The sequence below is a fragment of the Carassius gibelio genome, chromosome A12 (assembly GCF_023724105.1).
Source record: "Carassius gibelio isolate Cgi1373 ecotype wild population from Czech Republic chromosome A12, carGib1.2-hapl.c, whole genome shotgun sequence".
In the NCBI taxonomy this organism is placed as follows: domain Eukaryota; kingdom Metazoa; phylum Chordata; class Actinopteri; order Cypriniformes; family Cyprinidae; genus Carassius; species Carassius gibelio.
The window spans coordinates 16,752,810-16,780,478 of record NC_068382.1 but is presented as its reverse complement, the minus strand read 5'-3'; the positions used below and the strand labels follow the sequence as shown (position 1 = coordinate 16,780,478).

The 27,669-nt window shown below is 37.2% G+C and overlaps 1 protein-coding gene across 1 annotated transcript in view; it reads right to left on the bottom strand.

Annotated features, from left to right (window-relative positions):
• Positions 1-3,848: 3,848 nt before the first annotated feature.
• Positions 3,849-27,669, bottom strand: part of spata20 (spermatogenesis associated 20) — a 32,271-nt gene continuing 8,450 nt past the window's right edge. Inside the window, exons 13-16 of the mRNA XM_052611543.1 lie at positions 23,498-23,706; positions 20,770-20,969; positions 18,974-19,054; positions 3,849-4,500 (exon numbers count right to left, since the gene is read on the bottom strand). Of these exons, the coding sequence (XP_052467503.1) occupies positions 4,330-4,500; positions 18,974-19,054; positions 20,770-20,969; positions 23,498-23,706 (661 nt within the window). The 3' untranslated portion in view covers positions 3,849-4,329. The remainder of the gene's footprint in view (positions 4,501-18,973; positions 19,055-20,769; positions 20,970-23,497; positions 23,707-27,669) is intronic.

Below are 27,669 nucleotides of genomic sequence, written 5' to 3'. Positions count from 1 at the left end.
GTTCCACAAACTGATCACCTCCATGCCACGCTGAATTGAGGCAGTAATTAAAGCATAGGAGCCCCAACCAAGTATTGAGTGCATGTACTGTAAATGAACATACTTTCCAGAAGGCCAACAATTCACTAAAATGCTTTTTTTATTGGTCTTGTTAAGTTTTCTGTTTTTAAGTTTCGGTGGGTTTTTGTTAATTGTGAGCCAAAATCATCATAATTAAAAGAACCAAAGACTTAAACTACTTCAGTCTGTGCGCATTGAATTTATTTAATACACAAGTTTCACAATTTGAGTTGAATTACTGAAATTAACTTTTCCACGACATTCTAATTTATTGAGATGCATCTGTAAAAGTTGTTTTCTCTTGATCAGGACAAAACTTGTTTCTTGTTATCACAACTTATTTTTCTCGTGATCTCGACACAACAAAAGTTGTTCCCTTTCGATACCACACTGTGAGTGTGACTTGTGCAGGGAATCCTGCACGATGCTTAAGGGCAGTGATAGTGTTGCTTGTCTAACAGAGTCTGCACTCTCACTTAGATGGAATACTTTCATATTGGGTTGCACTTTATTTTACAGTATGTGTACTAACATACTTATAGTGTACTTACAGTGTATTTTTACTTAAGAAATTTCTGGTAATACAAGGTAACTATATGGGGTAGGGTTAGGTTTAGGGGTAGGTTCAGGGTTAGTACCTAGTTATTACATAGTTATTGTAATTACTATAATAAATACATAGTATGTACATGAGGAACAGGACTATAAAATAAAGTGCTACCACATATTGTATTTAAGTTTTTATGTGAAATCTAAATCAACCACAACTTTTCTTTAAAATGCATTGCAAGATCTCCTAACTGAAGATCACATGATCACAAACGAAAATCACTTCCGTGAAGTGACCATGGCATGTTCCCTTTGCTAACAGACTTCTGGAAGGGCCCTACGCGAAGTAATTCAGTTGTTCACTTTCATTTGAAACGTCCCTATAGATGGCTTCCACTTCCCAAAGTGCCCTTCAAGGGCGCAAAAAAACAGTTGGGAATTCACTTGTGTTTTAAAAATTGTGTGTTTCAAAAAGTGCTAAATTAGTATTGTGAGTAGTTTTTTTGTGTGAAAGTTGCAATCTTCGACGATGTGATCTATAATCAATCAAAAAATCTGTGAGTGGCTGGTTCCTCTCTCTGGGACAGGTATCCTACCAGCCATAAGGCCAATAAGCCAAGGTCTCACACAGAGCAGAATCAATACACACACTCACACACTTAGCAGCTGAAGAGCCATTTTCCCCAGTCTGCACTGATGAGGACTCACTGGAAGTTGCTTAAAGAAGCCTGCTTTTAAAAGATGGGACTGCTGGAAAAAGATTGACGGGCTGACAAACAAAGATCATTAAAGTCAATTAATGGTTGTCAATAAAAACAATTCAGATGATGAAATTGTTCTTAATGATGTTAGCCGCGTACAACACGTCTCAATTGAAGAAAAACCGAATATATGGTTTGAATTTTACACCTGAATCTATGATTTTGAATCTTGCAATTCTTTATTAGGTTTGATTATTTTATTCATCATATTCATGACATATTCTTATAAATAAAAAACAGCCTACACGAAGAAAATACTGCATGCATAAAACTCTTTATAAAAATACTACCAATATTTAAATCTAGGCCTATATTTGAACATATTCTAATAACAACTCTCATTTTTGTACGCTACTATCATTAAATAATAAAACGAATAATATTTGATATTCTATTTCATACTATAATTTAATCATTTTTAATACTGGTAGGTTTAGTCTACCAGGCTGGCTCATGGACCGCGGGGCACAGTGAGCCTCCTGTGGCCTTATTACTCAGCTATCTTGCAAAGGTAAGGAGGGTTCAGAGATGCTCACAAATCTTATGCAGTAATGATCTCCAAAGGGATTTTGCTCTTAGAGTCCCGGGCCCTTGAGCAACACGGCAGCTATTCTTTCAAAACGGACTTAAACTAGAGTGAACTGTACACGAAAGCCACCTTCTAATGTGACAGGAACAGAGGTCCTTCCAGCAGGTAGCCTGTCACCGAATAGTTGTAAACAAAATACTGACTGTTGCAGGGACCGCAGACACAACAAAAGATGTCCTACCATGATGTTACCAAACTGAGGTTCCATAGGTCCCCGATACTGAGTTTCCAAAGAGCTTTTCATCACCCTCAACTGGTTGAAGGAATGAGCAAAAATAAGACAGACGAAAGCATGGTTGCACAAACTCCTGACAAGACACAAAGACAGGACTCGACATAACTGGAGCAGAGCCCCCTTTTCACCTTCCTCCTCCGCAAAAAAAATCTGCACTTGTCTGCACACAAACACTGGGAAACGTGGCTCCCGGCAATTCTACAAGAGGAGAACAGGCAGCTGAAATCAGCATGTATTGACGGTAGATATGTCTGCATTAGCCTGCCGCATTGCTTAGCATGGCCAGAGCAGTTTTTTTCCTCACACAGGAAAATGGATTGTGTTTTTTCCTTTATCTATTTCCTAGCATTGGGCTTTAATGGTGTCACTGCTATACGCCATCTGTACAATGCAGTGCTCATACAGAGAACACAGGAAATAGTCGGCACACTCAAACCTGAGCATATTTCACAATGGACTGGTACTGTAGCTCTGCAGATGGGTTAATTTTATCTTTCTGTGTCACCCACGGCTGGGAAAGTCGCGGGGGTGGAAGAGGAAGGAGCTGTCGCGCTGAAACAGACGCATCGCTCAGCAGCTCTCAAGAAACCCTACCAACTCAAGTAGTGTTGTTTCTTCTTCCGCATATCTGAACGGTATTATAATTAGACACATTTGCTCAGCATGACTGCAATGCCATATTTCTTGATCTTTTTTTGGGGGCACTTGCTGTGTATACTTTGCATTAGACGTTTATACTGGACTGATCCCTTTTAATTCTACCGGAGCTGGATAAGATCCTATCGTTACAGCTATCATTATATTATAAGTATTTATTTTTACTATTTGGTGCCTGATTAGAAATTATACATCCACTTTACAGTGTATTTATGGCTTTTCAATGACATATTGCATAAAATTAACATAGATTTTTAAAAAATCCTCAGTTTTAATGTTACATTCATTTAGTAAGCTAACAGCTATGACCAGTACTAAGTGGTAAAGAATAGTTCTTGTGGTTAGGTTAAATATTACAATAAAACATTTCTGATCAGGCACTGAAGAAGGGGGGCAGGATTTACACTCTTCCATTAAAATTGTAAGAACTGCATTACACAAGGGTCGTGTATAGAAGTTATTGAGTCTTAACCAATGGTTTTGCACTTAAAGAATGGCTTCACGCCTTTGCAAGTTAATGTACATCAAAACTGGTGCAATGGCAAAAATTGAACTATTAGAAATGCAACGTTTATATACATTCTATATTTAGGCTTTATTCAAGTGCTCAACCTGCAAAACCTTAAACTTATGAAAAAACTGTACATAATATATCTTTAAGTTTACACATTTTAAGTTTACTGTTCAGAAGTCTAAAAAAGGGTCAATAAATTTGAAAAGACCCTTTTCACAATATTAACATAGTTACTTTAGTAAAATCTTTACTCTTTAATCAGTAAAGATGTTACTAAAGTGCAATATATAATAAAAATAAATAAAAAAACATTAAGAAATATATGACCCTAAACTTTTGAACAGTTGTGTACATACTAAAAAAAATGATTCATGAATGTTTTGTTGAATATCGTTTCTAGTTGATCGTCATGTCTGTTGTGAGACCCCTGTAAATCTGAGCAGCACGTTAATGGGATGGACAGATTAACCACATCACACAAGGTTACTCAGTGAGTATTTATTATATTACATTTAGTCTGAGCTCTAGTATACATACATTGTGTGTGACATTCCACTCTAAATCTTAGCATGTTGCTTATCCAGGGCTGATCAGCTGCACTGCATAGAAAGGTTTGCTTCGTCACATGCTTGATCGTTTAGAAAGCAGGTTGACAGAGATCAACTGATCCCATGAGGCAAACCTCTGAACGGTTTAATCTCAGCGTTCCTTCTCACAATTCAATTGTATTTCCATTTCCCAAGACTACCATCTTGTATAACAGGTCTAAAATGAGGCAGAACATCACAACTAGGGCAGCCCCAGAGGTTTGCCTTGCCACTGTATAATGTCTTATAGTGCATTTAATTTACAGTGTGACGGTTTTTTGATGACTGTAGTTTGCTACTTGCATAATAATATGAGATATAGAGGTCTGACTATGGAGAGATCGCACAGTGATGTTTGTTTGGTGTGGGAGCAGCTCTCACTCCAGCAGCAGTCTCCTCAGTTCCTGCGGGCAGGTGACCGGGAGGGCGCAGGCGAAGTTCTCGCACACATACGCAGTGGCTTTATCGTCCTGAGCAACCAGGGAGGAGAGAAGAGGCAGCTTCTGATAAAGGAAACCCTCTGTGTTACCATCCGCCAATATCAGGACCTGAAAGAAAACAGAAGAAAAATCAGTCATGATGACAATTAGGTGAGATGGTGGGAGCAGGAGAGCACAAGTAATATACCTTTACTCTAATGCCAAATTTATGACCCAAAGGGCTCTTTTTGCTTTCTTGGCAAGTAATAACCCACGATAAAGTACAGGGCAGGGCGAATATAGTGATAGACCCATCAGTGGTCCATTTCTACAGTCTTTGTTTATATCTGGGACCCCTATTAAGCAGCTTTTATGGGAAGAGATGACTCTGACCTGTCCTTGGTCACATGCACACTTTTAACTCATTAGCATAAAAATATAATATGAATAAAACAGTACTAACACACTGTTCAAGTTGAATTAAACAGCTGTTGAGAGTATTATAAAATAACAATTTTTGATTGTGTTGAATTAAAAACCCAAAAATGCGGCAGGTCAACCAGACCCACGAACACTGGCTGAACGACAAAAATATGAACACCACATCGGGGTTAAAGGTGTGTGATTGAAGTATAAATATGTATTGTTTTTTTTTTTGTTTGTTTTTTTTTGGGGGGGGGGGGGGGGTTACTGTTAAGAATAAAGTTTGTTGCAATGTTTAAAATATTAAACGAAAAGCATTAAAAAAGCAATTGTAGCTCTGTGCAAAGAAGCTTGTGCCTTAATAATTCAATTCAATTGATTGATGCATACTGCAGCATCACACCCCTCCCGCTCCTTCACCTCTTTCACAGGAGGGGGGGGGGGGTCTGAAACAGCTCAATCAGGGCCATTTCTAGTCGAGGGGGCTGACTGGCACAGCAGCAGGGGAGGACACTTTGGTAGCTACACTAGATCCTGCCCCCGTAGCAGAGAAGAAAAAACCTTTAACTGAACAAAATCACAGCAGGTTGGGAGACAGTGAAGAGAGAAGAGCAAGAGGCTGAGCTGCCCAGTGGCCAAGAGTAAATCTACTTTTCCTCGGTGAGACGATTTTACAGCCAAGCCCAAAGCTCAGTGAAATCCAGGAGGAGAGCATGGGAAAGTGCTCGTGAATATGACAGAGGTTAAATCTTAGGCCAGCTCTCAAGGCTCAGTTTAGGACCAGCTTTTTGGAAGATATTCCAGACATTCTGCTTTCTGGGTTTGACACACTCTTTTGTGATTTTTTGACAGACGTGGTTAACAACTCAACTCTGCGAAACCTGTCCCTGGACTTCTAAGCACGATATATTGTTACTGTCTGTTTGCGAGGATCTTGCCGTCATTGCCATCTCAGGGGCCGAGACAATTCCGCATCATTACTTTCCCCGCTAGCAGCCTGGCAAGGCTTTCTGTCATATTTGTTGTGACCTCACGCAGGCTGTCTCCAGACTGACTCAAAGAGCTGTGACAGTCCACTGAGGCAACATATAAAAAAATGACAAGCAGACAAAACAAAAACTGGAAAGATGCGTGAGGCCTGGGGTTAAGCAACGACTGGACTTTCTCAAAGTTCATTTGTGGAGTTTGTTATAATGTAATAATGCAGTGTTTCAAACCACCCTTAATAATTCGTAGTTAAAAATTCCCATAATTTTAGTGACATGTTAAAATAACAAATATGATTAAGAGGACAAAATTATTATTTTTTTGATAATCTCATAACAGGGCTTATACCAGAATAAAACTGAGAATAAAGTAACAACATTACAAGGTTAAAGTGGTAATATATCCAGAATAAAGTTTCAAAATTTCTAAAATTATTGTAATAATATCTTAGAACAGTGGTTTTCAACCTGTGGGCCGCGTTGTGATGGTATTGCAGGTGGGCCGCCAAGTACTATTAAAAGAAACAATAATATTGTTCATATGTGTAAAAATGTCTAAGTCATAACATAATAACATAATTTCATATATAGATAACATAATTTAACATAATAAAATAATTTCATATAACATAATTGTACCTATAATTTCATATATAGGTGCCGCGCAAACATGTGTTTGGTTGTGTGGGCCGCGAGTTGAGTTAGTCTTAGAACTAAATATAAATACCAAAAAGTATAACTGGTTATCAGTTTATCAAAGAGGAATAGAATAAATCTAGGAGAGGTCTAATATACACCGATCAGGCGTAACATTATGACCTTCCTAATATTGTGTTGGCCCCTCTCTTGCTGCCAAAACAGCCCTCCACTCCACTAGAACCCTGAATGTGGGGCCTTCATGGATCGAACAGACAGGATTTTTATCATTAATTGATATTTTTTCTTAATTGATCCAGATTTTATAGATGCATATAAGGGTGAAAATATCAAAGGGGACATAGGCAAACTATATAGTGCTGTCTTTTCAATGACTAAAAATTTTACGGAATACGTCAGACAGCGATGGGAGAAAGACATGAGGGAGGAAATATCAGAAGACGTATGGCTTCTTTTATGAAAAACTCATGACTCATTAATTAATCTGGAGAGATTTTGGATGGAAAAAGTTTTTCATCAGATTTTTTATAACCCCTATGCAAAAATTTAAGTTCTCTGGGAAACAGCACCCTTACTTGAGGGAGTGCGGTTCTTTACACGCAGATTTTTTGGTTATGCATTTTCATATTCATATTCAGCATTTTTGGGGAAGGGCAGGCCAATTTATATCAAGGGTAATAGGCTTTAACATAGATGTGCCATTTCCCACTATGTTTCTAGGGGTCACACCAGAGGGTTTGAATAAATGTAATAGTTATCTTGTAAATAAAGTTTTTTTTTTTTTTTTCTTAAAGATGGTTTTCTATTTATTTATTTTTATTTCTCTTTCTCTTTTTTTTTTCTCTCTGAAACCGAGTGTCTTGTGGTAAATATTTTGGTTTACATTTTCTGTTTCTGTGTTCTAAAACAAAATCTGTCAAAAAATAAAGTATATATAAAAACTACCTTCAATCTACAGGCTGTTGGTGGTGAAGTTCATATCTGTCATATCCTATATTCAAATGCTATTTCATCTATTATAAATGGTAGATTTGAGTAGAGGAGTAAATCTGAGACCTCCTTCTGTACTTTACAAGGAATACATGAATAGTTGAACAACAGTTTGTTCTGATTAATACAAATAATAATGCATCAAATGCATTTTTCACTCACTGAAATGCAAATACATTTCTAACCTTTATATAATGTTTTTTTCAGGATTCTTTGGTTGGTATTCTTTCTCTATGCATTAAAATAAACCTACTACAAAAATTACAGACCCTTCATTTCTTTGTAAGTGGGCAAACTTACAAAATCAGCATGGGATCAAATAAATATTTCCACCACTCTAGCGGACGAAAGACTAGTGTTTTGGTCTGTCTATAGCAGCTGGCTTTGCCAGTGTTGTTTGGATTACATCTCATCTTCTGTGTTTTGTGCTTATGCTACAAACGCTTCCGCACATGAATCCATCTCTTATTCCTCTGTTTTCTGATTCACAAATTCCCATGAGCTAAGCCGTGATTCCATCCCAGCTAGCATGCACTGATATCCTTCTTCCAGACTGTCAGCTCCTACCTACTCTCACCTAAACACACACACAAAATCAGACACAAACATACACACACACACACACACACACGCACACAAACAGTTGATTAGTCTGGGGAATTTCATCAGCTTCTTCTCCTGGCAGGATGGAGCCTCTCTGGAGAGCTTGAGGCTGTCAGCGCGCACAAGTGGAGCACACAGCCATTAGTCATTTAATTATCTGCCGTAAGTTTATTTCTTGGTTGGAGAGGAATGGAGCATCATGACCTCATTGATTCTGGTGTCTTCGTCTACTTCCCTCAAAGGTAAAGACCACTGTACAGAATAAGTAGGTGGAGTAGAAGGTATTTCAAGTGTTTCAGCAACAGATACAATGATGAAACATCAATGGGAGTTTTTCATGTTTTGATTAAAAATATAAATTGTCATATAATGTTGTATCTGTTGTAATATAAAATGTGTATATTATATATTTAAAATAAATAAATAAATGATAACACAGGATAAAAAACTGAGTAAAAACACTGACTGAAGTCAGTGAAAATGTTGAAATATTGACGAAATTTAAATTTTTAAAAGGAAGTTTTTCACAAAAATAAATAAATAAATAAAACACTGGTGTGGAAAAGATTTAAATACAAAACTGAGGATTAAAACTGTAAAACTGTTTGTGAAAAATGAAAATGAAATATTAACAAAATTTTGAATTTTTTATTCTTTTCTTAAAAACAAAGAAAAGAATGTACATTTTACCTGTAAAAAAAATATGAAAATTTGAATAATGTAAAATAAACATTAACCATAAAAAAACTGAAATTATGACCACATTTAAAAGATATTTTGGTAAAAAATAAAAAAAGAATATAACAAAAAAGATAAAAAATTAAAAATAAATCAAGGTGAAAACTGTTTTCAGAAATATCTGTAAATATGTGGACAAGGCCTAAGACCTGCTTCACCTCACCACCACAATCAGCAAAGTTACACTCAACAGATAAGGAAGCAATGCGACAGAAAGAAGCTTATACTTTCCTGCAATGTCCACAACTCAAAGTGAGAAAAAAGTGTGAAAAGGGCAACCACCACCTAAGCAGAGAACATTTTCTTCTGATCTATTTCATCTGATCTACCGCCTGACCTCTGCAGACTCTGTTCTTCTGGTCTGAGTGGCTGTGATCTTGTGTAGTTTATAATGATGTTAAGGGTTGACTGTTCCTGTAAGGTTTATGCATAGGTCAGTCTACGCATACATCAAGATCAACTCGTAAGATGGTCAAAGCATCTCCGACCCTGACTCACAAGGTGTCCAGATCCCAAATGGGCAATACATAGGCCGAGCATAAATCAGACTGCACCATTTTTAAAAACAGCTAAGCTAGCTGAAAATGAAGAACACTGGCTTGTCCGTCTAAAGCCCAATTCCTACTAATCACTCAGTTCTCTCTTGGTGTGCTCATTAAAGCTTGTCAGGGATTCATCCGGTGGCAAAGAAACACTAAAGTGACAATTTCCCATGAGGTGGAGTACCTGCGGAAATACTCTCGTAAGGAGGATAAAAGACTTGCAAGGTATTTTAATTGTCTGCATAGGCTTAGGCTAAAAGTCTCTCTCTGTGAGGTTTTTCCAGGGTTTTTTCAGGTAATCGTATCATTAAGTTTTCAACTTAGTTTAGGAAAGTGAATGGAAATGGAAGTATCTTGCACGGTGGACAATAATATTATACAGTATATTATACAGGTGCACATTTTCAAGCCTTTAACGAAGCACTTTCAGTTAAAAGGATTATTTCCTATACTTTCAGAGGAAGGAATAGTACCAAATGAATTTGATTGGTTATTTCAAGAAGCTTTTTGGTGACTTTCACACTTCAGAGCATCTAAAAAAAAGGCTTCTGAGGAAATGAGAAGGACTGCAGTAAAAACATTTCTCGTCATGATGCTGATTAACACAGACAAAGACCTTGTTTAATCTGAGTGCAGCTGATTTAAGGATGATGGACAAAGACAACCCATCATCCCATCCCTTAAGGGACCATCTCCCTCATGGTCCACATCTAAGGTGATTTCATAGGCCGATGTTATCTGGTGTGTGAGTGTGTATTAAATGCAGAGTGCTAGATACAGAGAGCTGGTGACATATCACAGCTGCTGACAGGCCGAGCCACTACACTGATCTGAAATCAGGACATAAATAAAAAATAAATAAATAAATAATAAACAGGACTGGACACAGACTGTAAATCATAATGTCCAATAAGATTTGCTCCCTTTGCTTAAATTTGCCACAAAAGAGCTAAATTACAAGTTTAGCTAATACATGAACAATATCTAATCATGCTTTAGGCCCCGTCCACACGGAGAAGGAGCTTACCCCAATCCGATCTTTTTTTTCCTCGTCTCAAGAAATATCCGCGTCCACACGAAACCGCAAAACGATGTAGTATACATGCCAGAGCAGTATGTGGCGCTGTAATTCTGCCACAGAGATACACTAAAAACAGAGAAGAAGACTTGGACTATGCTCATAAACCTTGCGCGTGGTACACAATCGAACATGGAACAATACATTTATTAATCTGTGTTAATGTTAGTTAATAAAAAGACAATCGTTCAGTGTTTGTTCATGTTTTTGTTGCTGTTACGTGACGTAGAGCTGTCTGACTAGGGGGGAGACGTGGGCTGATGATGTCATCGTTTGTGAAAATATACGGATTAGCCGTCCAGACGAAAACGCAAAGACGGCGTTTTCAAATTTATCCACTTTGGGACCCGGTTTCACCTTACGAAAACGCCGGATGCGTTTGGACGAAACGCCTATCCGATAAAAAATGTGTGCGTATTCACAGAAACGCGTCTCCCTGTGGACGAGCCTTAGTTTAAGGGTTTTTAATTGTTTAGATGCCTAGAACCCCAAAACATAGTGACCTCCTTGCAAAATATTTCACCAAATAAATTAATAAATATAAATGTAAATAAACAAAATAAACGAATGCTAACATAATATATTACAATCGAGTTGAAATTAAATATATTTGATACAATATACAAATTTTTCTTCATAAATATATAAAAATGAATAATTATCTTCACTATTTCTAAACTGTCAAAATAACAAAATTATCACAATTAATCTCATGCCTTCTGACTAGTCTTAAGAAAGCAGAATGGTACAATAATGTAATATAAATTTCAGTTTAAAAATATAGCATTTTACGTTTAATTGTATTAATAATAAATAAATATAATTAATAAAAAATGGCTTTTATCATAGATATTACAAGCTAGACTACCGGATATTACTTTCAGGAACTGTTTCTAAACACAAAATCTGTGTGACAGACGTAACGGAAAGTATTGCTGATTGTGTGTGGGTGTATTTTAGCATCTCCCCTGAAGAAGAAGACGCAGAGTTAGACTGTTTATTAGACATGAGTGATGATGATGACGCGTGACCTGACTTTGAGAATATGAGACAAGAGATTAGCTGACATTAATTATTATTATAAAGACAAGGCAAAAGAAATCAGAGACTCTGCCAATCTCTTCAGGAAATATCAAAAATGTGAAGTTTGAAAACAATATGCTGGTTACTGTGTGTTACTGCTCCACAATTTAGTTTTCTAAGATCTACTATAATCCACCATTGTGTTGTTTCTGAGGTTCTAAGGCTTTTTTAAACCTCTGCTTTGTACTCTTTCGCTCTCGTTGGGTAGTCTGGGGACCTCTCTGGCTCTTGGGATGCCTCGAGGCCTTGTTAGCGATTCAGGCCCATTTGTCTTAGTAATCAGACGAAGTCTAGAACTCTTGCGGTACAAAGGTCCATGCTCTACTGTACTGCTGAAATCCCATCTCAGATGAACACTAGAAATATTAGAACTTAACAGGTTCCAGTCTCCTCTGTACTCAAAGGAATAATGTGTATGAAAACCACATCCCTGGATTGCAATTATAATTAAATGCACTTTTAAATGAACAAGCTTTTTCTCTGGGCAATAGAAGACTTGGTCAGTGTTAATATATGCTTATGCATTTGGATGAACTAAATTGATCTCAGAACAGGCTTTCTATGAGCACAAGAAAATCACATGACTGAAGTGAGCAGCTGGTTGCCATCATCAGGGATATGAAGTCAGTGGCTGTTCTAATGCCTCGTATTCTACTGTAACAAGCCCCATGAGGATCTGCACCCCTACCATACCACCTTAATAATCAACATGGGTTTTTGCCTAATTAAAGTATGGATAAATTAATTCCAGCGATTTTAATCATGCCTGCAGAACGCAACGGGTGGGATTAAATGATTTCGAAAAGTGTGTTGAATTCGAGTGTCCCTCTAGCAAATTTGAATTAAATAAGTAAGAACAGATGAGAACGGAGACTGCAAAAACTGGAGATTCTTATACAGCACATTCCCCACAATTAAACTCTGCGGCCTAAAACAAAGGAACAGATGATACAATAATTGGATTTAAATTAAAAGAGATTTTCTAGTGTGGTTGGCTAATGTATCGTGAAAAATGCTCTTTCGGTATGGTCCTCGTAACACACACTAGAGCTAGGTCTGTCTTCATAAACCTTTAATATACTTTGCACCAAATGCTCAATGAGGCTGAACACGCCATTATCGCATCAAAGGCATGGCGATCAGGGCATACCCAATAAGTTCAGTGGAACGGGAATAATTCATTTTGTATAACTCAGTGAAGCGTACAGTAAGGTCTCAGGTAACGAACAGAGAATTAGTTGCGTTTCTCAGATCACTTCAGGGCCACACGTTCATAAGCCGATTCAGTTTACATAGACTAGCATCACCATTTTAAATATTAGAGTTGTGCACCATTAAAGGGGGGGTGAAATGCTCGTTTTCACTCAATATCCTGTTAATCTTGAGTACCTATAGAGTAGTACTGCATCCTTCATAACTCCAAAAAGTCTTTAGTTTTATTATATTTATAAGAGAAAGATAGTCTGTACCAATTTTTCCCGGAAAAACACGAGCGCCTGGAGGAGTGACGTGTGGGCGGAGCTAAAGAATCACAAGCGCCAGTAGGCTTTTGAGTTGAGAGCAGGAAGCTGTGACATTACCGTGAGGAAAAAACCATCATCCAAAACAAACCATGGCTAACAGTCAGATTCAGCATATATTTATGATCCAGAATCAGATCCAGAGGCTGAAATTTAACAAGAGCAGCATCAGCAACGACGTCTCTATGTGGTGTGTATTGAAACTGTTTATATTTGCTAAGCGGTTTTGGAAAGTGACTAAGTTCCACTTTATGTCGTCTTTTTTTTTTTTTTTTTTTTTTAAGCTGTAAATGTGGAAAGTGCAGTTTGATGACAACATCGCATGTTGTTTACTTGATGTGCTTACACGCCGACAGCTAAGTTAACAACACAGAGATATTTGAAGCAGTTTTACTCACCGCCTGCGGTTCCAACACACGATTGTGACCCTTTTTTTTTGGGACTGCATTATCCTTAAGAAATAAACGATGTGCAAATCCGGCGTCAAACTGGGCCTTGTTTGTAAAACAAGCATCTTCGAAATGCAGGGAACAAACAAAAACACTTGCACAACTCCGTTGATGCTCTGTAAAAATAAACTCCATCCACTGGTCCATTAATGCTGGTTTTTTTTTTTTGGTAATCTGTGCAGGGTTGTCTTGCCTTGGCAACCAAAAACACACTCCTTTTGTGACAATTCGCGACGCTCTCGCTCTGATCAGTGAATGTCTCTGCTCTCAGTACTCTGCTATACGGGAGCGCGCGCTCTTCCGGCAGACGTGCCCTCAGGACCCATAAAAGGAAATTCCGCTCCATCTAACGTCACACAGAGCCATACTCGAAAAAAAACTTTCCGAAACTTGTGACAAACCGGAAGAGATATTTTTGGAACAAAAATACTCCTTCAAACGTACAACTTAATTTTTGAAACTTTGTCCATGTTTAGCATGGGAATCCAACTCTTTAACAGTGTAAAAAACTCAGTATGCATGAAATAGCATTACACCCCCCCCTTTAAGAACAAAAAATAATAATGCCATTTCTATTTACGCAGCAAACTGGGTGAATAATAGCAATTTGTATTTAACTTTAAACTACTTGACAAAGGTTTGTTTATATAAATAGATATGGATGGAATGATGGATGGATAGATTTCCAGTGAAGCTAAACAAACAGGTTTGATAATAGAAGGGGTACATACTATGAAGTGCACACTAAAGGCAGCCTCTTACTGCAGACAGGCGACCCAGGCAGTGCAACTTTAAATGATAATGCTGTTTTGATAACCCTTGGTGAGTTCAGGTTAAATCCATCACAGCTAGATCTACACAAACACGCAAGGTGAGCCAGTGTCACACTGACGCTCCTGGTTCAGAGACGGGAAGCAGAGCACAATGCATCAGCTCATCAGCTCCACAGTCTCAAGGCCTCAGATTCAATTTCACATTTTTCACACAGGAAACCCGATTGTGCCTTTAATATTTGCAAGTAATATGTATGTGTGTGTTTGAGGAACACTGATGCATGATCTTTCCATTGCCAGGATTTATATGACTACAATGAGTAAGAGCAAGCTCTGTTTTTCTTTGTTTATAAAGAATACCCAATGCCATGGAGACAAAGCGCTGGCTCTGGTGGATTCAGTGACTTAAGATGATGGCTCTCATTACGTTTAATTCATGTCCTGACTCTGCAGGTGAGAAGCATTTATCACTCTCTAATTATGTGTCTTCTCTTGTTTCAAATGAAAAACACAGATTAGGAAAGGAGAGAGAAATGTAGCTTAATCTTTCCATGCAACTGAAAACAGACATGTCAGCCCATGGTACATGAAAGCATCCTCTATTCACAATTCAAAAATGTTAAAAGTTCAATTTCAGCCATACTAAAAGCGCTAAATGATCTTTTTGTACACTCTTTAGTCTGACCACAATCACACCCTCAAATTTTTGCAAGTTGAACTAACACATCTACGTACACTACCAATCCAAAAGTGTGAAGTCGATATGAGATTTTAATGTTTTTGAAAGGAGTCTCTTATCCTCACCAAGACTTATTTGATCAAAAAAGTAAAAACAGTAATATTGTGAAATATTATTAAAATTTAAAATGCTTTCTGTTTCAATATACTTTATAATGTCTCCATTACAGCAGTGTAGAGTGTAACATGATCATTCAGAAAACATTCTAATATGAACATTTCTTATTATTATCAATGTTGAAAAAGCTTAATATTTTGGTGTAAAGTCTAGTACGTTTTTTCAGGATTCTTGAATAGAAAGTTCAAAAGAAAAGCATATATTAGATATATAAATATTTTGTAACATTACAAATGCCTTTACTGTCACTTTTGATAAATGAAATGCATCCTTGCTGAATAAGAGCATTAATTTCTATCAATAAATAAATAAATAATGTTACAGACTCCAAACTTTTGCACGTGTAGATTAAGCAATTGTATCTCTGCTTCATCTATTATGTACTGTATATGCATTCATTGGATTAATGGCCTTAGTTTTGTGTGTGAAAAACCACAAGTTGAATGAAAAATAAGGTTTTCATATTATCTCAATGTTGAGAAGTTAGGTGGCTAAATAGCCGACTCCTGTTGTTTGGTTTTGCATGCTAATATGCCGCAAAAGACTAATATTACACAATGATTCAACTATGCAAAATCCTGTTGTAGGTTGATTATAAACTGACCGCATGAGCCAGTACTAACTAGCATTAACCATCTTGAACCATGCTAAGCTGGTTTCTAGCAATTCCTTTATCATGAAATTCTGCATTTTTTTAACTGGCTTCACTAAGACGAACTCATTACTTGCAGCCTCTTCTGGTTTTCATCTTGCTGTGCCTAGGCAACGGTTTCAAGTTCTTCCCTCCTTGAATCAAATCCAAGGGATATGTGAACCCTGTTTAACATGTGAAATGAACAGATGAGCACATACAATTGAATTTAGATTAAAAATGAAAAGGGGACTGAGCTGCTGTGTTCTACTCTTAGCAGACGCTCTTTCTCCAGAATGACATGTAAGACTGCATTCAGGAACTGCATTTGTGAACTGTATATTTGAAAGACAGGGAGCTCTCAGAGGCCTTCAGTACTATGTTTCTTTCATAGTGTATGTCATTATGATGAATTTGTTTGTGCTCAAATGCTCTGGGATCAAATGAGTGATACTCCATTTACTCAGTTGGCCAAGGCAAATGACCTGTCTAGATGCTTACTTCGATTCTATGAGATTTTATATAGAAGAAATTATGGGGCCAAGCATTACAGAAGCAAGATTCAGACCAACTGCAGGAATGAGTAATTAAAACAATTTTACGATTATTTTAGTCAAAATTGCTGAAAAATCATAAATACAACCACTAGTAATATGATTTATTGGCATATCACTTTTGACCAATGGGTGGCGCTGTTACCAAATTAATGTGGCATGGTCGGTGTGAGGTGGACAATGGCACATTCAAAGTTTGGTGTCAATATGTCAAATATTTGCACAGATACAGCCTCAGGTGCAGTTTGGCACTATCCAAATCCATAACGTTTAGTCACCAGTCGGAAAATCATCTGACTAGATTTTGGTGAAAATTGGACCAACGGTACTGGAACTCGAACTTTTTGAGTACCATCAGGCATGGTGTCAAAGATGCTTACTGAGTTTCGTAACGATACATCAATGCGTTCGTAAATTATAGCATTTTATGACAAAATGTAAAAATGCTGATGCCCCAAAATGGGTGACATGGGAAAATGTCTCAGTCTCAGGTTGTTATAACACACATCAAGTTTGGTCTTAATATGTCTAACCGTTGTGGAGATACAGCCTCACATGCATTTTTACGTGCTTTTCTTAGAACTCTTTTGCGTGTTATTTAAGAACGGTTAGACGAATCAACTTTAATTACATAAACTTTTGGCTAGCATGGTCTGAAGATAATCTGGTTAAATTTTTGTGACAATCGGTGCCTAGGACGAGTACGAAAAAGTAGGTTTTATAAAAAAAATTACAATTGCGAAAAAACAAAACCTTTTTACGATTATTTTAGTCCCCTCTGTGTGCCCCATAGAAAAAACAAACACAAATCGGTCTCTCAGTCAATCATAAGTGGTTGATATGACATGGATTTGAGCAAATAAATGTTCACTATTTGGTGAATTATGTTTTTAAATTCCCATAATTAACCAACAGTAAATGTGCTTAATTGTGATCAGACTGGCAGGGATGGATTTGTACAAATCACTGACAGGAGCAGGACTTCTCTGCATTAAGGGACACACACTCCTGTATCTCCGAAACACAGAAAAAGAATCATGCTATATATTGTGCACATGGCAAGAAGCAATCATAACTAAACAAGTCAAATATTACATTTGGCCAGGAGCAAGAGACATTACATTTCTCATACCTACTAGACTACTATGAAAAACCGAAAACACCAAGACTGCAGAAACAACCTAGAGCAACATTTAAAGTGCAATTGTAAAATGCGACACATTTCTAAAAGAATATACATTGGGAAACAATGTAGAAAAGGACTTCATTTTTCCAATCTGGATTTGACTGTATAATATATTTATACTGCTCATTTTCCTACCTACACAGATTTGGTTATGTCAGCAGAAAATTTGTTTTAGAAGCAAAGAAAGTTATTAAATCCCAATGAAAGGTTCTGCAAACCAAAGAGCATGCACAATAAGAGTATATTAAAGTGAATAAATCTTTAAATTAAGTCTTCAAATAAAATACAAAAAAATAATAAAAATAAACCTCTAGTTCATGGAGCCGACTGAATGAATGAATGTGACTTGACCTTACATTTGTCATTCACAGAGTCGGTATCATTAAGATTACATAAATGTGGGTATAATGAGGAAAAAAAGATGAATGTACCAAAGCCTTTGCCCCACCAGGGAGGAACAAATGATGCACCATGAGGAGATCAAACTCAGAAATTGTTCTTCGACACGATATATGACATTCAGGGTTCCCTGATGGAGTGTAAGGTCACATGCTTACAAACTCCCAACACCATGCTACAGAACCACCTACAGTAACAACAGAAATAGAGAGAAATGGGACGAATTTTCCATTCCTGATCGCTCTCATACATTTAGTTTAAAAACAAACTTTAACATTATTCCTACCTTAAGGACAGGGAGGGTTACCTCTCTAGGGATTTCACAATAAAAGATGTTAGACCACTGTAATCAATGGCAAAAGGTTACCTCGGGGTGTATTCTGTTGTGCTTGCTATTGGTATTTCACACTTAAAACTTGTAAGGCCAGGTGTGCCGAGCATGTGTGTTTCCTCTTTCTGTCACCGTGTGAGAGAAGAGGGCAGTCGGGGGGACAAGGGCAGGAAGAGTGCAAATGCTATCTTGAGCTATGACCTTTAGCGAAAGAAAAAAAATCCACATAAAGCCAAGCCTAAGGCTAACGTCTACAGAAAACTCGTAACTATTTACTAATTATTCCAAAATGTAAAATGTGGTGTGGTGGGTAGCCATTGTACCCAGCCCCTTGCATTACAGTGTGTGCATCAGCATGCACAGGTTTAAAATCGGACAACATGACCTTTCGCTGGAGATTACTTTAGTGAACTCATTAGCATGACTGTGCTCCAATGCACAAGGCATTCTGTGAAAACCAATGAACGTGTCATGTATGAGAAAAAACGTCTACATACAGTGAAAAGCCACTAAAATCTGAAAAAAAAGGTCAAATCAGCCAGTGTTGCAAAAAAAAAAAAAAATCTATTATATACACGTCAATTATGGCAGATTAAAAAAGACGTCGATTTCAGTTCAGTTCAATTTTAATAAAAAAGTAAAAGTCACTTGTGGGCGGAGAATTGGTATTTAACTTTTTGGTAAACTATAATAACCCTGTCTCGTATAGTATTTCAAAGTTAAATGGACTGATTGAAACACCCAATTAGAGTGACCTTAATAGCCCTAACAGTGCTCTGCCTTAGAGAGTAAAGCACACTTACTTTATGGGGCAGAAATAGAGAGTTGACACAGGAAATCAAACCCGCAGTATCCTCAGAATCAGGCTGGCCACAGATAACAATCTACAAGAAAAATAAGAGATTGTTACACAGAAAAGAACAACAAACTTGTGAGCAAAAAAAAAAAAAAACCACAAGAACCACAAGAATGAAAAAGAATAAGAAAAAAGGGTCAGGACTGCTTGTATGGGGCTGTAATATGGTGGGCAGGTGTGATGTGCAGTGGGCTGCCCTTAGCTGGACCTCTGTCTTGTTATTCCTCCTACTCTGATGACTTCTCTGCCGCTGGTGAGCTCTGACATGTTCACATGACATGTTCACAGCTCATACAATTGTCCAGGAACAAGAGGAAACTTTGGGAAAATGGCCTGACAGGGAAAACTTTTATCCAGCAGTATCATTCTAGTTGATCTGTGACAGATCCAAGCACTAATGGTCCTCATAGTGAAGACAGATGAACTGGGTATCGGTCCTACTACAATACCTACAAGGGTCATACTGATATCCCAAAAAAAGCTTAGGAATCAGGGATCAGATATATCAACTAGGTTAGAGAGTAGGGTTCAGAAATTTAGGGTCAGTAAGTGTCTTTCTTTCTTTTTTTTATTTATATTTTTAATCGATACTTTAACAATAACACTATGTGATGCCAGCATATGTGTCTCACATGCTGATTTGTTGTTTCCCCCCCAAGAGTTCCTAACCAGCAAGACGTTTGTGGTCAACCAGCTTCACTGGCTGGTTTTGACACATCTAAGTTGTATCTTCCAGACTGCTTGGCATGGCAAAAACATGCCTAGGGAAGTTAAGGATGGCTCTCCAGATGCTGAGATCGTTAAACTTGCGTGCACGATTGAGAGCTTCCTGTCAGGCTGCATTACTATCTGGTACAGTAGCAGCAAAACACTGGACCGGAAGGACGTACAGAGGGTGGTGCGGTCGACTGCATATAACACTACAGGTGTATTGATCAACCTGCAGGATATCTAAACCAGTAGGAACAGGAAAATCATTAAGAACTGTGTCCCTTGATCAATGGTCTATCCTTAGTTCAGTTCTGCCTGGAGTCTTAATAAATAATCATTTAAGGCAAAAAGAATTGTTCAATAATTATTTTAAACACTTCTGGGTTAAAAAAGTAAAAGAATAAATAATTTGTAAACAATATTTATTGTTTAATAATAATTATTATTATTATACGTTAATAAATATTTACATTTGATAATAATAATAATAATAGAAATAATAATAATAATAATAATAATAGTAATTGTTATTATTATTATTATTATTATTATTAATTATTAATAAATATTTACATACAACAATATATAAATAAATATAATTAATATTAAATGTAAATATATTCATTAATAAATATGTAATGCTAATACATAAAAATATTAACTGTAATAACGGTAAATTAGCAAATAAATAAATAACAAATAAGATAACAAACATACATACTTCATTTATAGTTTAAATAAGTTTTACTTCAATCATAAATATTGACAATATTTCAAATATAAACCTTAGAATGTGTTTATAGAACTAGCCACAAGCTTATAGTGAAAACACTGTCAAGACTTGGACTTGAGATTGGAGTCTGACTCTACCATAGGGATTTGAGAACATGTCTGTCTTATTGAATTATTCACAGTCAAGCAGGGTTAAAAAAATAACATTTCATTGCCATTGCATCAGTTGGACATGATGTGACAAGTGAAACTGGACTTTTAAACTCCATATTCAGTAGTTCAGGACGAGACTGCAGTTACCTGTTTAAGGGTGTAATGCTGGGCCATGACACTGCGGACCATGTCTGGCAGGGCGATTGGAACCTTAATCAGTCTATCAGAGAAGGCAGTCAGTAATTGCTGGGAGCGTTGTATCCAGTCCTGCCGGCCTGTGAGGTGGGACAGTCGTAGCAAGTTCATGGCTGAGACAGAGTTCGCACTGGGTTCGGCACCATCCTGATCTGTAAAAATACATAAATAAATAAACAAAGGAAATGATACAATAGCATTTTAGTCAGATAAGTCCAGTCCAGCATAGCAACCATGTTTTCAAACACACTGACGCAAACAGTCTGGCTTCTGGAAGAAATTGCATCGTAATATTGATGGTTGCAATATCAATTTAACTGGAGCACATTTATCAGTTTAAGCCGAGCTATAAGTGTCTGATATCACAAGTGAAGTGGTTCTGGAGCTGTGAGTTGATTTTCTTTATCTGCTCTTTGTTCGTGTGCAAAGGGGGTGTTGGGAGTGGGTTCCCGTGCCTCGTGTCACAGTGTAATGAGCTGATTGCATCTGGGAGCTGAGAGGGATGGAAGCGATGACCGATGAATAGCAGCAATGCTGTTCCAACTAAACTCATGCAGATGATATCAGGTAGCTTGCTCCTTAGAAGACGCATGCAGCACACATGGCCATTTAATGCGTGCAAGTCAAGTCAGAATGATTGCATTTACAAGCTGAGCAAACATGAAAAATTGTAACTACGAATGTTGGAGGTAAAACTGGTTTGTATAGCTTGTGTGAAGAGTTTAGTAATAAAACTTGCCAAAAAATACAAATGATTTACCTGGTTTATGAGAAGACAGTATAGTGTAGCCAAACTATTTCTCAGTGTTCTCTTTCTCACAGGAAACATGTATAAAAAGCATCAGCTGCACCTCGAATGTGCATTCTTTGTGCTTTATTTTGTTGCATTTACTTTGTAGCTTTCCGAGATGCACAACAGATCGAAAGTTTAGGGTCAATACGATTTTTTCTTTTTAAAAGAAAATAACAGTTTTATTCTGCAGGGATGCATTAAATTAATTAAAATGAGCATAAAGACATTTATAATGTTACAAAGATTTCTATTTCAAATAAATGCTATTCCTCAAAAAAGCGTCACAGTTTCAATAAAAAATATTTAGCAACCACTAGCAACAATTAAATTTATTTCTGCTGGATTAAGTGACAGTGAAGTGTGGAGTAATGGATTCTAATAACTGCGCGAATAATATAGGTTAAAATGCAAAATATTTACTGTAATCAAATTTCACAATATTATTGTTTTCACTGTGTTTATGTCTAAAAAATGCAGCCTTGATGAGCATTAAAAAAAACATTTGAAACATAAAAAAATCTTACCGAACCCAAACTTTTGAAAGCTTCTTAAAATGCCCTCTGTCTTTGCGTGAATAAATTATGACTATGCTCATCATGATTTTCAAATTCATAATGTAGAACTTCGCAGGAGGACTTGAACACAGCATTGCATTTGGTCAATATGGAAATCAGGCTTTCTATAAAATACTTAAAATATTTGAACAGCAAAGGAATTCTTTTGAAGAACTCAAGGCCAAAATAAAGAAACCTAATAGCTTTTTTTTTTTTTTTTTGGAAAATCTAGTGGCTTCACAGTCTGTGGTTTTTACAAAATGGCAAAGCTGACTCGTTTTGGTCTTTTCTAGTTTGGGCAAGGCGTAAAATGTAGAGTGGCAGATGCTTTGAGAGGCAATCCATCTTCCACCGACAGAGAGAGGTGAAGGGACTCGTTTCTGACACGTGACAGCACCGCATGGCTTCTAAAGGAGCCAACTCTGGCTCACTATATTATGGCCCAGTCACTCAAAAAAGATGAAAAATCTGTCTTATGTCCATTTTAATTTATCAGAAGCAACAACAAAAACATAACAGTTAGCTTTCTCAGCTATCATCCATATCTCATTGGTGTCAGTGCCATTTTCCCAGTGCCATCAGTCACGGCCCAGGCACTATTTGCTCGCATCGGCTCGTACTAGCAATTCCTGCAGAGAAAATATGGAGCCAAGTCATTCGGGACATTAAGCCCCGGCACTTATATAGTTTGAAAGTATGTGTGCAGATCTTTTTTCTTTTTTGTATTGTCGTGGGAGACAAAAAAAGAATGAAAAATCACTCTCTCATTCCACTTCCATAGCAATGACACGCAGAAGGTGATGAATGGTGCACAGCGTGAAATAAAAGGGAGGTGGTGTTACTTCAAGGAAATAGCAATTGCTTTAACAAAACAGTCTTTGATGTACTGGATCAGTCTTCTATATTGGTCAAATTGTACCCAGAAACAGGAGGAGGGTTGAGGAGGAGATACTGGAATTCGTCAGAAGAGGGACTGAAAAAGAAATGGCGTGAAAAAAGGCAGTGTGTTTGGGTGAGATAGAAAAGAGAGACGGACATTACAGCATAATAAAAGACAGGGATGCGGTTACGTAAGGAGAGAATGGGTCGGTTTCAGCAGAGTGTGTCTGTTTGCAACAGAGTTACCCAGGTGAGGGTCCATGGGAGTGCAGTGTGCTGGTGCTATCAGTGGTGGAGTGATGCAGAATGTAGACTAACAGCTACAGATCTTCATTATCCTTTCCGTGACTCATAGCCACCCACAGATTACCAAAGAAAAAAGCCGAGATCCATAGGCTTTCCACACCATTAATACGGATACCATCACACATGATGTCACATTTCTGCTCCTCACCCTGTTTGAGAGCTAACAGCAGTGTCGGATCTGAGGGGTCGCTGCAGAAGTAGCCACTGCCCTGGGAATCCCAGAAGAGCTGATCCTGTCTCAGCTGGAGTTCTTCAGCCCACTGCAGCCAGTGGAGCCTTTGCGTGGCCTCAAACAGGTCCAGCAGCCCACACACCACAAAGGCGTAGTCGTCCAGGAAGCCTGCAATGGGAGATGCACTGGAGAGAACATTATAGAGAACATTAGTAGAGAAGGTCAAGATCCTCTGTTCTTCTACAAATACAAATTCAGTTTCTTGTTAATGTTGGGTCGACCTGTGGAATTATGTCAAGTTAACCTATGAGGGTTTGCTCGACATAACATAAGCTCTATTGACTGCAGCTGTGGCAGTCTGCCAGTTTCCCGCTGAAATAGTTTAAACACCAGAAGAATGGGAAATGCATTTATAGGGAGGCATGTTTAGGTGGAAGCCTTGCAAACAAGAAATGAAGAGGGTTCATGGCAGGAATTAAAAACTGATAGACTCTATGGATAACTTGTATTCACTGTAAGCCACTTCCTGTGAATGTGCGAGACTTCCAATTCATTGGCCGCTGCTGGTAAAGAACTTCAAGAATAATGTGCAGAAAACAGTTTAACCAGAGTTATTTTAGTACCATTATGAAACTTTTAAGGTTTTATATTTTGAATTAGTTTACATGTTTATGTTTTCCATTTCATTTTTAGTTAAAGTAATTTAGTTTGTTTTGTTGTCATTTTGTGATTTTTCTTTATCAATTTTATTTCAATTCAGTTTTAGTTATTTATTTTATCACGTTACAATCAATTAAATTGAGAAATGTTTGTCTTGGCAACTAGCAAAAAAAAAAAAGAAAAAAAGTTTACTTTTTTTGTATTTTATTTTACTATTTTTTCAGTATTTTATTTCTAAGTAGTAATGTTTTTATTTCTAAGTAGTAATGTTTCTATAATAACCCCTTAGCATGTATAACTCTACAATAGGTGAAAGTAATTACTTTTACTTAATAAAATAATAATAATAATAATAATAATAATAAACAAAAAAAAATATTTTGTATTCTGCAAACAATTTTATCACAACATGTGAATTGCTTGAATCACAATAATGCTTTAAATATAATGGTTATGTTTTTGAAATGTGACTGTGTGTATCCAGGGCCGTAGCTGGGGTTAGCAGGGCCCCGGTGCAGGTTGTACCAGTGAGCCCTGTTTGAAATTGTTTCATTTGTATGTTCGTTCTATTTATTTATTTGTGCTATTACACAATGTTTAAGTTTTTTTCAAGTTTGTAGGTGTCCAGGTACAGAAACCAAATAAATAAATTTAAAATAGCACTGCATACTCTTCAATTTAAAAATGAAATATACAATCAAACCAAAATGTATTCAGACACCTTCAACATTTCTCACATTATCACAGTTTATTTGCTATTGTTTGGAAAATGGTCATAAAATATGACAAGAACTCAGATTTAAACTGTGTCATCAAATTCATCTTGATAATGTCAGATAACTTTGATAGAAAGTTGTATTACATTCAACCAAAACTTCATGTCACTTTAAGAGACAATGAACGCATCCAATATATTGATAAACATTTTTTCTCAAAGGTTTACTTTCACTTAAGACATAAACGACAGTTTTTTCGAGCATACTTTCCAAAACGGCTGTTTTGACATATTTTGTATGTATTCGTCGGTACAAGAGCAAAAAGAAGCATATTCGGTGTTCAAGCGTTTTGAGAGACGCCTCTCTGTGCGTGAACCCTGAACACCAGAACTCTGCGGGTGCTGAATTGGGCTTTTTCACACCCTTTTCTGTTTGTTCAAACTGTGATTTGTTTTTGTTTGTTCAGGTACAGGAGGAACGTCGAGGAGAACTTCGCAAAGGAGAGCTTGGTTAAGTGTTGCTGTCTGTTTAAGTATTTAAGTATTAAGTATTTTTTATAGTGGAGGCAGAACAGTCTTTACTGAAAGTGAAACTCTTTCCTCACTGAAGTGCTGTGGAAGCGCATAACAGCCCCAATGGGAAAAAATACACACACACACACACAGGGTAAAGTTACTGCATGAATTTCATCCTATTTCAGTCTATTACAATTGCTCATGTCCACATCGTACTTTTCTTATTTCAGAGAGCTTCATGTTGATTTGCTCTCAGAATTGTCTGTTGCAATCCATGACTTGAAATTTGAGGGAAATGCCAGAGAGAATAAAAAGGATGGAAGCGAAAGTTCTACTTATATTGTTTGGGGGGGGAAATGAAACTGAATTTTTTTTTTTTTTAAATAAACAGGTTTGAAATTACATGAATGCAAGAAAAATATTAAATCAATTTTATTTAAGCATGACAAAAAAAGGGTGAGATTCAGATGGTTAAGCATTCAGTATGAAAAGCCCTACCAAATCACTCTGTGCATTGATTGAAATGCATAAAAAAACATTTAACAGGACCTTTGTGGTATAAAAGCCATTTGAAATTCCTTTTGAGGTGGTGCCACCCAAAAAGATTGCAAAGGTCTTTGATGTTTAAAATAAATTTGATTCAGATCACATCAAGGCCCTTCAACCCTTGTTCTCAGACCCTTGAACAGAGGTGGCACTGTGGCCAGCTGAGTGTGAGGAAACAGATAGTGACAGGTCTGAAGATAGTACAGTGTCTGCAGCAGGACGGGCGAGACGGGTTTAACACTGGGAACTTAGCCTCCATAGTTCTTAGTTCAAACAAAAGACATTCCAAGGGATGAAAAATGTCATAAGGTGCCTGTGAGAGGAGCACCATCATCATCTGACCCCTACCATGTCATTGCCTCAAGCTGTCAGCTCTAATGCACTATTCAAATGTCATATACAATAAGTGCCAGGTGAATTTGGATAAAAACCTGGTGACTAGGTACTAAACATTTGTGCTTCAAAGTTGAACCCAAGGAGGTCTACAATACTCGGAGAAATCCATCATATCAGCGACAGTAATTCTGAAATATTCAAAAACGTTGAGCACTGGTAAAATATATTTTATAATATAAATGGCAAATGCTCAGACTATGGTTATGGCATCTAGTATCTGTGCCTAAACTGTCTATGCTAACTAGACCTTTATTAGACTATGAGGTAAGTTTCTTCTCAGCTGGGTTTATAGTTCAGAGAAAAATACGACTCCTGTTTCAGTTTCTTCTTTGTAAGATAACAAACAAATCAGCCTGCCAGTCAATTTAATAAAGAACAGCTCTCCCTGGATTTTTCCAGTCCCTCCTTGTTCGTTCTCTGTATTCTCACCAGGTGATACAGTCTCTTCAAAGTGCAGCAAAGCCACATCATAACTTCCACACAAACCTGTCAAGAGACCGAAGCTATAAAAAAAAGAGCCTAACCTCTGTCTGTTGCAGGAGCCAGAAGGCTTGTTCCAAACTGATAGATCTACTCACAGTATGTAGTATGATTTTTATATAGCTGAACAAGATTTGGACCATTTGCCACATTCCTTGGAATAACAGCACAGCCACTGGATGGTTCATGAATAATTCACCTGGCACTACATTTTTTACCTGGCCCAGATACTAGCATATTTCTTCTATTACAATAAAAGGCCCTTAATTCCATTTGAGAAGTACAACAGTCAGGTAACCTGTCTCATTCCTATCAAACATCCGTGCCAGATTTCTCTCTAAATGTTTTCACTGCATGGCACAAGGCTCTTTGAAGGATTAGTTCACCCCAAAATGAACATTCTGTCATCATTTGCTCACCTTCATGTCGTTCCAAACCAACATGACTTTCTATCTTCAGCAGAAGACAAAAGCAAAGGCTGTTTTCCATGCTCTTTTCCGAGCAATTACAATGAGTCTAAAGCTTTCAAGCTCCAAAAGGCACCATGAAAGTCAAATAAAAGTGCTCCATATGACTCACACACCATATTCCACATCATATAATAGCTGTATGTGAGAAACAGAGTAAATGTTAAACCATTATTCATTGAAAATCTTGAATTCGACAAGAAGTGTTTTCATGACAGTCTGTATTGTGAATGAAATCTTCTTTTGAATTGAAACCATTCATCTGGTTCAGATAACCAGTCTGAACAATTCATTTACATATCAAACCGATTCAGTTCAAGAGTTTAAATCACTGAATCAACAGCCCACAGAAAAGGAATATTATCAGT